General features: G+C 67.9%; 1 protein-coding gene across 1 annotated transcript in view; it reads left to right on the forward strand.

Annotated features, from left to right (window-relative positions):
* The window catches only part of MUC5AC (mucin 5AC, oligomeric mucus/gel-forming), a 29,061-nt gene that overhangs the window by 925 nt on the left and 13,901 nt on the right, over positions 1-14,235 (forward strand). Inside the window, exons 2-31 of the mRNA XM_046014610.1 lie at positions 406-477; positions 1,019-1,078; positions 1,297-1,558; positions 1,834-1,948; positions 2,213-2,303; positions 2,929-3,038; positions 3,151-3,364; positions 3,444-3,569; positions 3,737-3,854; positions 4,112-4,250; positions 4,441-4,551; positions 5,087-5,156; positions 5,233-5,370; positions 5,456-5,620; positions 5,876-5,970; positions 6,396-6,522; positions 6,695-6,950; positions 7,029-7,081; positions 7,401-7,501; positions 7,673-7,824; positions 7,963-8,101; positions 8,201-8,311; positions 8,401-8,580; positions 9,254-9,493; positions 9,678-9,834; positions 10,358-10,486; positions 10,678-10,840; positions 11,277-11,320; positions 11,403-11,591; positions 12,124-14,167. Of these exons, the coding sequence (XP_045870566.1) occupies positions 406-477; positions 1,019-1,078; positions 1,297-1,558; positions 1,834-1,948; positions 2,213-2,303; positions 2,929-3,038; positions 3,151-3,364; positions 3,444-3,569; positions 3,737-3,854; positions 4,112-4,250; positions 4,441-4,551; positions 5,087-5,156; positions 5,233-5,370; positions 5,456-5,620; positions 5,876-5,970; positions 6,396-6,522; positions 6,695-6,950; positions 7,029-7,081; positions 7,401-7,501; positions 7,673-7,824; positions 7,963-8,101; positions 8,201-8,311; positions 8,401-8,580; positions 9,254-9,493; positions 9,678-9,834; positions 10,358-10,486; positions 10,678-10,840; positions 11,277-11,320; positions 11,403-11,591; positions 12,124-14,167 (5,971 nt within the window). The remainder of the gene's footprint in view (positions 1-405; positions 478-1,018; positions 1,079-1,296; positions 1,559-1,833; positions 1,949-2,212; positions 2,304-2,928; positions 3,039-3,150; positions 3,365-3,443; positions 3,570-3,736; positions 3,855-4,111; positions 4,251-4,440; positions 4,552-5,086; positions 5,157-5,232; positions 5,371-5,455; positions 5,621-5,875; positions 5,971-6,395; positions 6,523-6,694; positions 6,951-7,028; positions 7,082-7,400; positions 7,502-7,672; positions 7,825-7,962; positions 8,102-8,200; positions 8,312-8,400; positions 8,581-9,253; positions 9,494-9,677; positions 9,835-10,357; positions 10,487-10,677; positions 10,841-11,276; positions 11,321-11,402; positions 11,592-12,123; positions 14,168-14,235) is intronic.

The raw sequence follows: 14,235 nt of genomic DNA on the forward strand, positions 1-14,235 counted from the left end.
CCGCACCCCTACATCCTTGCCCGGGGCCCTGCTTGTCTCCTGACACGCTTAGGTGACCCGCAGCTTCAACCGTCCGCTCCCTGCCCAGGCTGCCGTGCAGATGGTCGTCCCCATCGCATGTCCCAAGCAGGGAGATACCCAGAGTGAAAAAAGGGATAGTGAATGAATGAAGGGCTCTGGGTGATGCCACGTCAGGCCTGGGGAACCCCGAGTGCTCGTGGGGCCAGTTGAGAGAAGGCTCACACAGCGCATGAGCCTGGCGAGGGCATCGTGGATAGAGACCGTCCCCCCTCCCCGGCCCTGTGCAGAGAGAACACCCACCTGTTCTGGGCCCTTCCGTTGGCCCGTCCCTCTCTCTGTCCCTGTCTCCCTGGCTCAGGCCCAGCGTCCTCCTTCTTCCCATAGGCCAGGCCCAGGGCAGCTCTGTGGAACATGGCCACAAGTCCCCAGAACTTCACGTCCCCCAGGAGCTTGGTGGTGAGTTGACCCCCACCTGTCAGTGCGGCCCTGCCCCAGCCCCTCGGGGCCAGAACTTGGGGCCCCCGAAGGCTCCTTGTCTCCCTGTGGCAGCTTCAGACAGGAGGATAGACGAGGCCCGAGCTCACGGTGACGTCCTCCTGTCTCCCCCCAAGTCCTGATCCCTTCGCCACATGTGTCCCCTTGGCCTGGGGGGGTGGCTGGTGGGGGACTCTCCGTCACACCTGTGCTGGCACGCTGGGCGTGCGGCCCTGGGAGAGGATCACTCCCCCAGGCTGGACTCAGGGAGGCTCGTCTGTGCCCGGCCTCAGCACCCAAGGGGTCGTCCTGGGCTCTGGGCGCTGACTTGGCCCCGGGTAAGAGCTCCGGGCAGAGTTCCGGCTGGAGTGCTCGCGGCCACTTGGGACGGCCCGGAGGGAAGGCCGCCGGCCTGCGGGGCCTCGGCTCCGGCCCCACCTGGGCGTGGTGCCGGCAGGCTTGGTGGGGGCAGCAGAGACCACGTGCGTGCAGGCGCTGTGACCCCGCACCCCTGTCCCCACAGGCCACCCACTCCGCGGGATGAGCTTCCTGCCCCCTCTGAGGACGGCCCTGGTGGTGCGAGGTGAGCAAGGGCTGTGAGGCGGCGGGTGGGGGCGCTGGACGGGGTCCCGCTCCGCACGTGGACGCGGGTAAGTGCTGGGAGAGGCCGCGCTCCCCGTTCCCTGAGGGTCTGGGTCCAAGCAGCTCCTCCCCTGCTGCCCGCCACCCCCAGCCCCGGGGGCAGCCGCGTCCCCAGCCCGGGGCGTAGGCCGGCGTCCTCAGGCCCTCCTCGGCCCGCAGCCCGGAACCCCGCGCACAACGGGCGCGTCTGCAGCACCTGGGGTGACTTCCACTACAAGACCTTCGACGGCGACGTCTTCCGCTTCCCCGGCCGGTGCAACTACGTCCTGTCCGCGCACTGCGGCGCCGCGTACGAGGACTTCAACGTGCAGCTGCGCCGCGGCCGGGAGTCCAACACCACCACGGTCGTCGCCGTCACCATGAAGCTCGACGGCATGGTCATCCAGCTGACCAAGAGCTCCGTCCTGGTTAACGGCCGCCCGTGAGTCCGGGTGGTTGTGGGGGGCACGTGGGGTCGTGCCCGGGCACCCCCTGAGGCCTGGGGCTCTTCTCCCTCCCGGGGAAGTGGTCCCCTTCCTAGTTCCTCCGTGACCGCGGAGCTCTGGGGTCCGCTGTCCTCTCGCGCCCGTGGCGCTGTCTGTGGCCCAGCATTCTGGTCACGTTCATGGCCGTAGGGGGTCCTCCCTGGCCGGGATCAGACCTCCATTGCCCTGCCCCGCGTGGCCTCAGGGCCTCAGCCCGGCCCTCTCTCTGCAGAACTCAGCTGCCCTTCAGCCAGTCGGGGGTCCTCATCGAGGTCAGCAACGGCTACCTGAAGGTGGATGCCAGGCTGGGTCTGGTCTTCATGTGGAGCCAAGACGACAGCCTCCTGGTGAGACCGGGGCCCGGGGCCGGGATGGGGGGTGTCGCCAGCCCAATGGCCTCCCCAGAGAGGGAAGAAAGTGCTCTGGGCACGAGTGCTGGGGGACGGCCAGACCCCGCCGCATGGGGCTGGTGAGGAGGGGGCCAGGGATCCTACCTCCCCCATCACGGAGACCCTGAAGCGTGGGAGGCAGGGGTCCATGGCCTGTGGGGCCTCTGTGGGGCCTGACGCGTCCCTGTGGGGCCGGGCATCTGATGTGGGCCCCCATTCCAGCTGGAGCTGGACCCCAAGTTCGCCAACCAGACCTGCGGGCTCTGCGGAGACTTCAACGGTCAGCCCGTGTTCAACGAGTTCCTCTCCCATGGTAAGCCCCTCCCCACAGCTGCCCCATGGTAGCCGGACTCCTTTCCCAGTGCTCCCTGGAAGGCTGTCTTCCAGAACCTTGGGTCAGGTGTCCCCGACTCGTGTGCCCACGCACAGGCACACGCGGGCATAGACTTGTCCCAGCACGCAGGGACACGCGCCTCCCTGCCCCCTCGGCACCGCCTTCAAGCAGACCTTCTCCTGGTTTCTTGGGCCTCCTGCTGCCAGGAAGGGAGATTTCATGTGACCCGCACCAGCTGGAGTCCCCCACCCCCAGGACCCCCTCGCCAGGTCCATGACGCCCAGAGGAAGCTCACCCATATGGGGCTTGCAGCCACGGGGGAACGTGCCTGCCCGGTCGCCTGGGGGTCCCTGTGCGGGCTTGGCTGGGGTCCGAGGGCTGGGTGAGGTCAGGGTCACTCTCCGGCCCTTTGGGCAGCATGCCACCCCGGGCTTGGAGAACCCTCAGGCCTTAGCCCTCTGCCCGCAGCCCTGAATGACTCGGGTGGTCCCCCACTTACTTTCAGACTCCCTGAGCACCCCTTAACCCAGCAGGGTGGATGGGGGACGAGATGCAGTGGGGACCCCTTGGGGAGCCTCAGGAACCTGGCGCTGTGTTCCCGCAGGTGTCAAGCTGACGGCCCTGGAGTACGGGAATCAGCAGAAGATGGACGGCCCCATGGAACAGTGTCAGGACCCTGTTCCCATGCCCCCGGCGGACTGCGGGCACGGCACGGTAAGCCCCGGCGTGGACGGGCCCTGCTCCTGTCGGGGCGAGGCGGGTTGGTGGCCCGGAGCCCGGGGGAGGGTCCCGCGCCTGCACTCAGTGCTCCTGGCTCTGCCCCCAGGGCCTCTGCGAGGAGATCCTGACTGGCCGGCTGTTCTCGGGCTGCCGAGCTCTGCTGGACGCCAGCAGCTACGTGCAGGCCTGCCAGCAAGACCTCTGCCTCTGTGAGCACACGGACCGCGCTCGCTGCATCTGCCCCACGCTCGCCGAGTACGCGCGCCAGTGCGCCCACGCCGGGGGGCTGCCCCCGGACTGGAGGAGCCCCCACCTCTGCCGTGAGTGCCCCGTCGGGCTGCCCCTCCTGGGCCGGGAGCTGGGGGCCGGCGGTGACGCGGCTCTGTCCTCCCCCCGCAGCCCAGACCTGCCCCCCCAGCATGCAGCACCAGGAGTGCGGCTCGCCCTGCGCCGACACCTGCTCCAACCCCGAGCACTCCCAGCTCTGCGAGGACCACTGCGTGGACGGCTGCTTCTGCCCCGAGGGTGAGAGGGGCCTCCCTGGGAATCCCACAGATGCAGGCTGGGTGCCTGGGTCTGGGGAGCCCCTGCAGGCGGGGGGCGACCTGGGCCCAAGGTCGGGTCCTCTAGTCTGGCTCAGGGGTGGGAACTGCCTGGCGCCTGCCCCGTCCATGGCCTGCCTGCTTCTGCAGGGACGGTGCTCGACGACATCGGCCAGACCGGCTGCATTCCGGCATCCCAGTGTCCTTGTGTGTATAACGGGGCCACCTACGCCCCGGGCACCAGCTACGCCACAGACTGCACGAACTGGTAGGACCCCAGACCCCTCCCGCCTACAAGCCCGGACGTGGCCTGGGACGACTCAGGGAGCCGAGGCCCAAGGGCCGGCTGTCCTCCCTCCCTGCGGACCCCACGCGTGCCCAGGGCTCTCCATGCAGACACCGCCAGGCCCCGGTCTAGGCGGGGATGTGGGCGGGCCTGGGCCAGACCCGTGTCCTCCCGCCAGTGCCCAGGCCGGGGCTGGATGCTCCCAGGGGTGGCACACGCGTGGTCTCTACCGCCCACAGCACCTGCTCCAGAGGCCAGTGGAGCTGCTGGGAGCTGCCGTGCCCGGGCACCTGCGCGGTGCTGGGGGGCGCCCACTTCTCCACGTTCGACGAGAGGCAGTACACGGTGCACGGGGACTGCAGCTACGTGCTGGCCAAGGTGCGCCCTGGGGCTCGCGCCCACCCGGCAGCTTTTGGCCACGGCCGTGCGGCTGGCCCGCCCCTGCCTGGGCTGCTCGGTCGGCCGCGTCTGCGCCCATCTCCCGGCCCCACCCCACAGGGTCTCCAGGGGGCGGGCGCAGGCGGGGGGCGGGCACCTTTGGGCAGAGCTTGAGGACCCGTGTCCGCAGCCCTGTGACAGCGGCGCCTTCACTGTGCTCGGAGAGCTGCGGCGGTGCGGCCTGACGGACAGTGAGACGTGCCTGAAGAGCCTGACGCTGAGCCTGGACGGGGGGAGCACGGTGAGAGCAGACCCGGGGGTCGGGGGCTACGTGGTGAGAGCACATGCCCGTCGGGGGGAGGGAGTCTATGTCCCTCATGGCCAGTGACCTCTGCCCAAGCCCTTGATCCTGGCGTGGGCGGTGAGTGAGCGGGATGCAGCCTGAGGACCTCCCAGCCCGCAGGTCTCTGCGCGACGGTCCCCAGGCAGACCACTCTGGGGGGCACCAGGGCCTCCACACCTGTCCCGACCAGCCCTGGAAGGAGGGACCAGGGCGTGCCCGGAGCTCGGCTTCATTGAAGGCAACTTTCCTCTGTCCTAGTTTAGTTTTTATTTTTATTTTATTTTTCCAACTTCCCGATTTCATACAATCACTTGGGTTTTTACCAGAGAGAATGCTCGGCCCCTGAGGGACATGTGGGCAGACCAGCTGGGCCTGGGGCAGAACTCAGCTCCTCAGCCCGCCCCTCCTCGTGGGAGCTCGTGGCCCTCCGGGGCAGGGGTCCCGCTGGCACATGTCCCAGGGCCACCCTGACCCCGCTCCCTGCTGTTCCCAGGTCATCGCGGTCAAGGCCAGCGGGGAGGTGTTTGTGAACCAGATCTACACCCAGATGCCCGTCTCGGCAGGTAAGCACGTGCGGCCTGCCCTCTTGGGGGTTCCCGGCCGTCCCAGCCCACTGAGGCCTCGTCCCTGCGCCCACAGCGAATGTCACACTCTTCCGACCCTCCACCTTCTTCATCATCGCCCAGACCAAGCTGGGCCTGCAGCTCAGGATCCAGCTGGTGCCGGTCATGCAGGTGTTCTTGAGGCTGGGGCCCGAGCTCCGCGGCCTCACCTGCGGTAAGAGGGGCCGCCCGTCCTGGGGGCCGGAGCCCACCCTCGGCCGCCGGGGCCCGCGGCGCCTCATGCCGGCCTCCCGCCGCAGGCCTGTGCGGCAACTTCAACCAGAACCAGGCCGACGACTTCCGGACGCTCAGCGGCGTGGTGGAGGGCACGGCTGCCGCCTTTGCCAACAGCTGGAAGACGCAGGCCGCCTGCCCCAACGTCAAGAACAGCTTCGAGGACCCCTGCTCCCTCAGCGTGGAGAACGGTATGTAGGTCCCCGCGGCCACAGGCCCGCCCGGTTGCCGGTGACCCCAGGCCGCAGAGTCCACTCTGGACTGGGGGGAGAATTCGGGGGGTAAACAGGCCGACTCACCAACGCGTTTTCCAGTATGGCCGTGGAGACTTCTGGAAGAAGGGAGCGGGGTGTTGTGGGGGTGGGAAGCCTGCCCGCGGGAGGCTGCTGGCCGCGGCAGGGGACGACGGTCCGGTTTGCTGACCGCCCTTGTTGCCCTGTCCGCAGAGAAGTACGCTCAGCTCTGGTGCTCCCGCCTGACGGACCCCCACGGCCCCTTCGCCCAGTGCCACGCGGCCGTGAACCCGGGCACCTACTACTCGGTAACGCACACCCACCAGCCTCTCCGCTGCGGCCACGCAGCTGTCCTCGGTGCGGGGAGAGGGGCTTCTCGAGGATCCGGCCTGGTCCTGAGATCCAGAGCTCATCTCTGCCTCCAGCCTTGTAACCAGGCATAGGGTCGACGACCCCTGAGGGCTCGTGGCCCACTGGGCCCTGGAGTCCACATGAGAAATCGGTGGCGGCCGAGATGCTCTGGGGTCTGCGGGCCGGACGGGCTGTGGCCCCTGCCGGGTCCCGAGAGGAGGGGCCGTTGTCCTTCCAGCACCGGCTGGAGGGGGGCTTGGCGCCAAGACGGTCTGCGGAGGGCGTGGGGGCCCCAGGCGCGGGCTCGGGGAGGGTCGTAGAGGAGGCGGGCGGCAGTGTGGGGGACGCTCACGGCGTGTGGTCACGACGGCCCCGTCCCCAGAACTGCATGTTCGACACCTGTAACTGCGAAAAGAGCGAGGACTGCCTGTGCGCCGCCCTGTCCTCCTACGTGCACGCCTGCGCGGCCAAGGGGGTGCTGCTCAGCGGCTGGAGGGACGGCGTGTGCAGTGAGTGTCCCCACCCCCCAGCAGAACACGTGCTCCCGGGCCTCTGTCCCCGGGCGGGGCTTGGAGGGCTGGAGCGCCTGGCCTGGGACGCTGAGGCTGGGGCAGGAGGAAGCGGGGATGGGTGATGCAGCCGCTCGGCCCTGACTGACTCCCCCTGCCTGGCGTCCCGCAGCGAAGCCCACGACCACCTGCCCAAAGTCGCTGACCTACCGGTACAGCATCAGCACCTGCCAGCCCACCTGCCGGGCCCGGAGCCATGAGGACGTCACCTGTGGCATCAGCTTTGTCCCCGTGGATGGCTGCACCTGCCCCAACGGCACATTCCTGGACGATGCGGGCAAGTGTGTGCCGGCCACCAGCTGTCCCTGTTACCACGAGGGCTCTGTGGTCCCCAACGGGGAGTCGCTTCACGAGCATGGAGTCATCTGGTAAGAGCCCCTGCTGGACGGGCCTGGTGGGCAGGGCGGCCAGGCTGGGGGGACCCTCTGACCACCCTCTTGTCCCAGCACCTGCACGCAAGGCACGCTGACCTGCATCGGAGGCCGGGTTCCCACCCCAGGTGAGTCTGTGGGGAGGGAGGCGCTCTCGTGATCTCCAAGTTTCTGGGTGGACGGCCAGACCCCCAAGTCAGTGTGGCTGCTGGGTGTGGGGGTTTCCCCTCTTTGGCCTGATCTGTGCCCCCGGCACGCCATGCACACACACCATGAACACATGTACACGCCGCGGACACCCACGTGCTGTACACACGCACACGCACCCCCGGCCGTGCCCCAGGCTGGGCGGCACAGACTCGGCTGCTGGGACACACAGTGTGCAGCCGTGACTCTCAGAGCCGGCCTGGCCGTGGCGGTGGGACCCTGAGTGGCCTCTCCCCCCAGTCTGCGCCCCGCCCATGGCCTTCCACGACTGTCGCCACGCCACGCCCGGGGCCTCCAGGGCCGGCTGTCGGAAGAGCTGCTCCACTCTGGACATGGACTGCGTGAGTCCCCCTCCCGCCCCCGCGACCCTGCGTGGGCGTCTGCCCATGGGCCCTCTCGGGGTGGTCCCGGGAAGACCGCTGCCCGAGGGCTCCCTGGGGTCAGTGCAGGCCATGGTGGGGGCTCAGAGGTCGACCCCCAGCCCACTGAGCCGTGTCCCCGGTGCCCCGCAGTATAGCTCCCAGTGTGAGCCTGGCTGCGTGTGTCCCGACGGGCTGGTGGCCGACAGTGAGGGCCGCTGCGTCGCCCCGACGGACTGCCCCTGCGTGCACAACGAGGCCAGCTACCTGCCCGGCCAGACCATTCGGGTGGGCTGCAACACCTGGTACGCGGCGGGGGGGGGGGGTCCCTGCAGTGGGTGGTGGGACCCCGGCCTCTAGGACCGAGCATGGTCCCGCAGGGACCTGCCCCACCCCCACGCCCCACGCCCAGCTCAGGCCTGACCGGTGCCCCCTGCCCCCAGCACCTGTGAGAACAGGAAGTGGCGGTGCACAGAGGAGCCCTGCCTGGCCACCTGCGCCGTGTACGGGGACGGCCACTACATCACCTTCGATGGCAGGCGCTTCAGCTTCAGCGGGGACTGTGGGTACACGCTGCTTCAGGTATGTGGTCCGGGGGCTCCCCAGCCCTCCCATAGCCCCGCGGTGCGGCTTGGGGCACGCCAGCCCCCAGCGGCAGGACGACCCCCCACCTCTCCCCAGGACCGCTGCCGTGGCAATGACACCACCGGGACCTTCCGCGTCGTCTCCGAGAACGTCCCCTGCGGGACCACGGGCGTCACGTGCTCCAAGGCCATCAAGCTGTTCCTGGGGGTGAGCGGGCGGCCGGGTTGGGCCGGGGCCCCTGGAGGGACGCCCGGGAAGCCGAGTGGGGACCGGCCTGAGCGACCCCTTCTGCGCAGAGCTACGAGCTGAAGCTGAGTGAGGGCCGCGTGGAGGTCCTGGAGCGGGGTGCGGGCCAGGAGCCCCCCTACACCATCCGCCAGATGGGCACCTACCTGGTGGTGGACACCGAGGCCGGCCTGGTGCTGCTGTGGGACAGGAAGACCAGCATCTTCCTCAAACTCAGCCCCGAGTTCAAGGTGGGCCCCCCCGCCCCTGGTCTGGGCCGCCCTCACCCCAGACCGTGCGGGGCGGGAGGACAGATGGAGAGAGGAGGGAGTCTGCTGGCAGGCCGTGTCTTGTGGCTCCCGGGACACCGTCACAAACTCGTGGCTCCTTCTTGTGTTCTGGACCCCTGAAGCCCCATCCAACTGGTCCGGGGCCCGCTCCCTCTGGGGGTTTTCGGGGAGGACCCCGCCTGCCTCCTCCAGCTCCTGGGGCCCCAGGGGACCGTCTAGCCTCGTGTAACTGTCCTCACTCATGTGTGTGCCCACATGTCCCCAGGGTCACAGGCCCTGCGTCGTCAGCACCCCCCACCCAAGACACCCTCATCTCAGCTGGACCCCGTCTGCAGGGGCCCTGTTTCCACATGAGGCCACGCTCCCGGGTCCCGAGCCGGCACCCGTGCTGGGCTTCGGGGAACACCACGTAGCCTGTGCTGCCTCTCCTGGTCCCCCTTTCCTCCGGGGGGCACCACCGCGACCCCGTGTGCTGAGTGGGGCCGTACATGCTGAAGGCGTACTTGGGGGCCCCTTCCTCCTGAGGGCGGACGTGGGCCCCAGGGGAGTGCGTGGGGGCCCAGCAGGCAGGGCAGGAGGCTCGGGCTCCTCCTGCATGTGCCTGAGCCCCCCGCGCCGCCGTCCCCGTCTGCAGGGCCGGGTCTGCGGGCTGTGCGGGAACTTCGACGACAACGCCGTCAACGACTTCACCACGCGGAGCCAGTCCGTGGTGGGCAGCGCCCTGGAGTTTGGCAACAGCTGGAAGTTCTCCCCGTCCTGCCCCGACGCCCCGGCCCCCAGGGACCCCTGCACCGCCAACCCGTACCGCAAGTCCTGGGCCCAGAAGCAGTGCAGCGTCATCAACAGCGCGACCTTCGCCGCCTGCCATGCCCACGTATGCGGCGCTTCCCCGGGGACAGCGGTTGGGGAGCGGCATCACCTTCCACCCTTTAGACCAGCCCGTAGTCACCTGCTGTCCCTGAGCTCTGGGGGAAGCCACCCCAGGTTGGGACACGCCGCGGGTGAGACCTCCAGGAGCCCCAGCCCCCGGATCCGAAGCCTCTTTCCCCCTCCCCCAGGTGGACCCCGCTAAGTACTACGAGGCCTGCGTGGGCGACGCGTGCGCCTGCGACTCGGGGGGCGACTGTGAGTGTTTCTGCACGGCCGTGGCCGCCTACGCACAGGCCTGCCACGACGTGGGCGTGTGCGTGTCCTGGCGCACCCCGGACACCTGCCGTGAGTTCCATGACATGTGGCTGGGAGGAGGGGCCGTGGGGAGGGGCAGAGGAGTGTGGGGTCAAGGCAGGTCAGCCACGGGCTGGGCGGGAGTCCGTGGAAAGGAAAGTGGGATGAGGGGTGGTGGAGGGTGTCGTCGGGGAGACGTGGTAGAATGTTCTGGAACCGAGAGGGCTTAGCAGAGCCCCCACCTCCCACGCTGCTGGGACCTGGCCGGACTGGGGTGTCGCTGGGGAGCCGCTCTGGCCAGAGCACCCACCCCAACGGATGGCACCCCTGAGAAACCACGGGACCCGCGGCTGCCTCTGACCATGGCATTCGAGGCCCCATCTGGGAGGCACAGTGGAGGGAATGGCTTGAAAACAGCCCATGAGACGTGGGGGAAGGTCGGGGTGCAGGGGGAGCTTGCCTGGCCCGTGTGGGTCCCCAAGGCTGTCTTCCCGAGGGCAGCACTCCGCGTGGGGCCGCTGGGTGGCTCGCTCCGGGCGGGAGCTGGCCCACTGAGCCTGCCCTCCGCCCGCAGCCATGTTCTGTGACTACTACAACCACGAGGGCCACTGCGAGTGGCACTACCAGCCGTGCGGGGCGCCCTGCATGCGGACCTGCCGGAACCCGGGCGGCCGCTGTCTGCACGACCTGCCGGGCCTGGAAGGTGAGGGGGGGTGCTGTCCGGGGGCTCCTGGCTGGGCTGGACGTCCCAGCCCCTCGGGGTGCCTTTGTGGGTGCAGCTCCACGTGCCCACTGTGCCGTGCGGGAGGCCTGGGGCCGGGGGCTGAGCCCAGGCCACGGTGGGGAGGCGTCAGGCAGGTGGCGCGGCTGGCACTCAGCCTCTCGGCACCGCAGGCTGCTACCCCAGATGCCCGCCGGCGGCCCCCATTTTCGACGAGGACCAGATGCAGTGTGTGGCCACGTGCCCGACCCCACCCCCGCCACTGCCCTGCCGCGTCCGGGGCAAGTCATACCAGCCTGGCACGGTGGTGCCCTCCGACCAGAACTGCCACTCCTGGTGAGTCGCATGGCCAGAGGGGCGAGGAGCCAGGGCACGTGCGGGCTCCACCGGCCACATTCCCACGGGGCCTCCTCCTTCAGACTGGAGGGGGTGGTGTCTCAGCCTTGAGGTCCTGAGGTCTGGCTGGGAGCCTCCCTGGTGCAGAATGGGGGTGGGCAGCCCGCGGGGTGGCGGGAGGTGACTTGAAGCAGGAGCTGAGTCATGATGTCACCGTGAGGCCTCCTTGGAACAGAGGCCCCGAGAGAAATGACTGTCAGAAAGTCACCGGGGTGTGTGGCGTGTCAGGCGCCTGCCTGTGTCACTCAGCGATCGGGAGGGGCTCCCGGGCCGGGTGTGACCTGGGGCTCCGTGTGCCCTGGCTGGGCTGTGGGATGGCCCCGGCACGGCTGGGGTGCCCTACGCCCCCGGCTCACTTCCTCCCTCCCGCCACTAGCATTTGCACCGAGAGCGGCGTGCGGTGTGCCTACGACTCTGAGGGTGAGCAGCGGGGCTCCTGGGTCTGGATTCTTGGGTGCCCGGCTCCCCGCAGCCCCTGATGTGCCTGAGCTTGTCCCCACAGCCTGTGTCTGCGTCTACGACGGACGGCACTTCCGACCGGGGGACGTCATCTACCACACGACGGATGGCACAGGCGGGTGCATCTCTGCCCGCTGCTCCGCCAACGGCACCATCGAGCGGGGGGTGTCCCCCTGCAGCGCCACCAGCCCCGCCCCACCGACCACCTTCTCCTTCTCCACGTCCCCACCCGGTAAGGCAGACGCGCGGGGGGCACCGCGCAGGACTGTCTCTCTCCCCGAGAAGGCAGGAGCCTGCCGTCCCTGACGCTGGGAAGGGCCCGCTCAGCCCATCTCCCTGGCAGGATTGCTGTCCTCAGGGGCACAGTCAGGACGAGGGCCCCTGGCAGAGGGCGGAGGCCGGCCTCTGGGAGGAGGTGCGCCGAGTGTCAGGCACCCTGATGCCTCTCCCTCCTCTGGGGCATCTTAGAGCCTCGTCTGAGCCTCCCGTAGGAGGGCTGGTTCCGCTCAGGGCCTGGGGTGCGGGCTTCCCCTACATGAGACCGGTTCATTCAACTGCTGTGGGCTCACGTGCACCCTGTGCCACGCGCGTCCCAGGGACTCGGCGCTCCCACCCTGCCAAGCTCCGCCGCGGGTGGAGACGGCCGCACAGATTGACGCGGTGAAGGCACAAAGCCGCGGGTGGATGGGGGCAGGGATGGCGGATGAAGGGAGGTCCCGGGGCCCCTCGAGACTTAGCCCTTCCGCCTTCTCTTCTGTCCTCAGTCGTGAGCTCAACACGTCCGCCCCGCACGTGCCACACCCGTGGCAAGAGCACAGTGCCCACAGGCACGACCCCCGGCACCACCACCCAGCCCCATCAGCCCTGTGGGGAGGAGTGCCAGTGGTCGCCGTGGCTGGACATCAGCCATCCGGGGCGGGGCACCGACAGCGGCGACTTTGACACCCTGGAGAACCTCCGTGCCCACGGGTACCAGGTTTGCGCGGCGCCGAAGAAGGTGGAGTGCCGAGCAGAGGGGGCTCCTGGGGTGCCGCTCCCAGTCCTGGGGCAGCACGTGGAGTGCAGCCCGACGGTGGGCCTGACCTGCTACAACCACAAGCAGACGTCAGGGCTCTGCCACAACTACCAGATCAGGGTCCTGTGCTGTGTCCCCCGGACCTGCTCCCCCTCTAGCACTCCGGCCCGCACCACCCCTCCTGCAGCTTCTGGGATTACAGAAACGGGGCACACTCGAGGGGTGAGCGGGGTCTCATCTGTGCCGACAGAGCACAAAATATCCCCAGCCACGGTCCCTGTGACTGGCACAAGCATTTTCTCCACAAGTAGTGAAACACCAGCCCCGGGTGCCGCCACGACCCCACCAGGTACCCCTACGCCTGCGCCGGAGAAAACCACTCTCCCAACACCAAGTGCGACGCCAACCTCCACTGCGGGCGAGCCTTGTCTGAAACGGGTGTGCACGTGGACCCACTGGATCGACAGCAGCTACCCCGGCCCGGGTATAAACGGTGGAGATTTTGACACTTTTCCTAATTTGAGAGCCAAAGGCTATAAATTCTGTGCAAAGCCCAACCATGTGGAGTGCAGGGCAGAGTTCTTCCCGAACACCCCACTACAGGAGTTGGGGCAGGACGTGATCTGTGACAAGAACGTGGGACTGCTTTGCCTGAACAAGAACCAGCTGCCCCCAGTCTGCTACAACTACGCGATCCGGATACAGTGCTGTGAGCAGGTGGACGTGTGCACGAGTACCCCACACGCCGGCTCCTCGGAGACCACACACCCAACCCCCGGGCACACTGAGACCCAAACACGGCTGACTCAAAACACCGGAATTCCCTCGTCGCCGATACAACACGGCACACCCAGCTCGGCACCTGTGCACACGGAAGCCAGCACCACACCTGGCACACACGGGGTGTCCTCACCTGTGACTGTCACCTGCCAGCCACAGTGCACGTGGACCAAGTGGTTTGACGTGGACTTCCCGTCCCCGGGACCCCACGGAGGAGACGTGGAAAGCTTCAGCAACATCATGAGAAGGGGAGAGAAAATCTGCCACCGGCCCGAATACATCTCGCGGCTGGAGTGCCGGGCCGAGAGCCACCCCGAGGTCAGCATCGAGAAGCTGGGCCAGGTGGTGCAGTGCGACCTCAGCAAGGGCCTGGTGTGCCGGAACCAGGACCAGGGCGGCAATGTCGGGATGTGCCTCAACTATGAGGTCCGGGTGTTGTGCTGTGAGCCCCCAGAGCACTGCTCGACGCACAAAACTGTCACAGTCCCTCACACCCCAAGTATGAGCACCACCAGCCTAACTGAGACCACCGTCCACCTGGAGACTTCCCACTCAACCATGGTGCGAACAACCAGCCCAGCCTCAGTACCAGAAACCAGCTCAATCTCGGTGCCAACAACCAGTCCAAACTCGGTGCCACCAACCAGCTCAACCTCTGTGCCAACAACCAGCTCAACCACGGTACCAACAACCAGCCCAAGACCTTTGTCTGAAACCAGCTCAACCTCGGTGCCAACAACAAGCCCAACCTCGGTGCCACCAACCAGCTCAACCTCGGTGCCACCAACCAGCTCAACCTCTGTGCCACCAACCAGCTCAACCACGGTGCCAACAACCAGCCCAAGACCTTTGTCTGAAACCAGCTCAACCTCGGTGCCAACAACAAGCCCAACCTCGGTGCCACCAACCAGCTCAACCTCTGTGCCAACAACCAGCTCAACCACGGTGCCAACAACCAGCCCAAGACCTTTGTCTGAAACCAGCTCAACCTCGGTGCCAACAACAAGCCCAAGATACGTGCCTGAAACCAGCTCAACCTCAGTGCCAACAACCAGCCCAACCTCAGTGCCAGAGACCAGCT

This window comes from Meles meles, chromosome 8 (assembly GCF_922984935.1).
Source record: "Meles meles chromosome 8, mMelMel3.1 paternal haplotype, whole genome shotgun sequence".
Classification (NCBI taxonomy): domain Eukaryota; kingdom Metazoa; phylum Chordata; class Mammalia; order Carnivora; family Mustelidae; genus Meles; species Meles meles.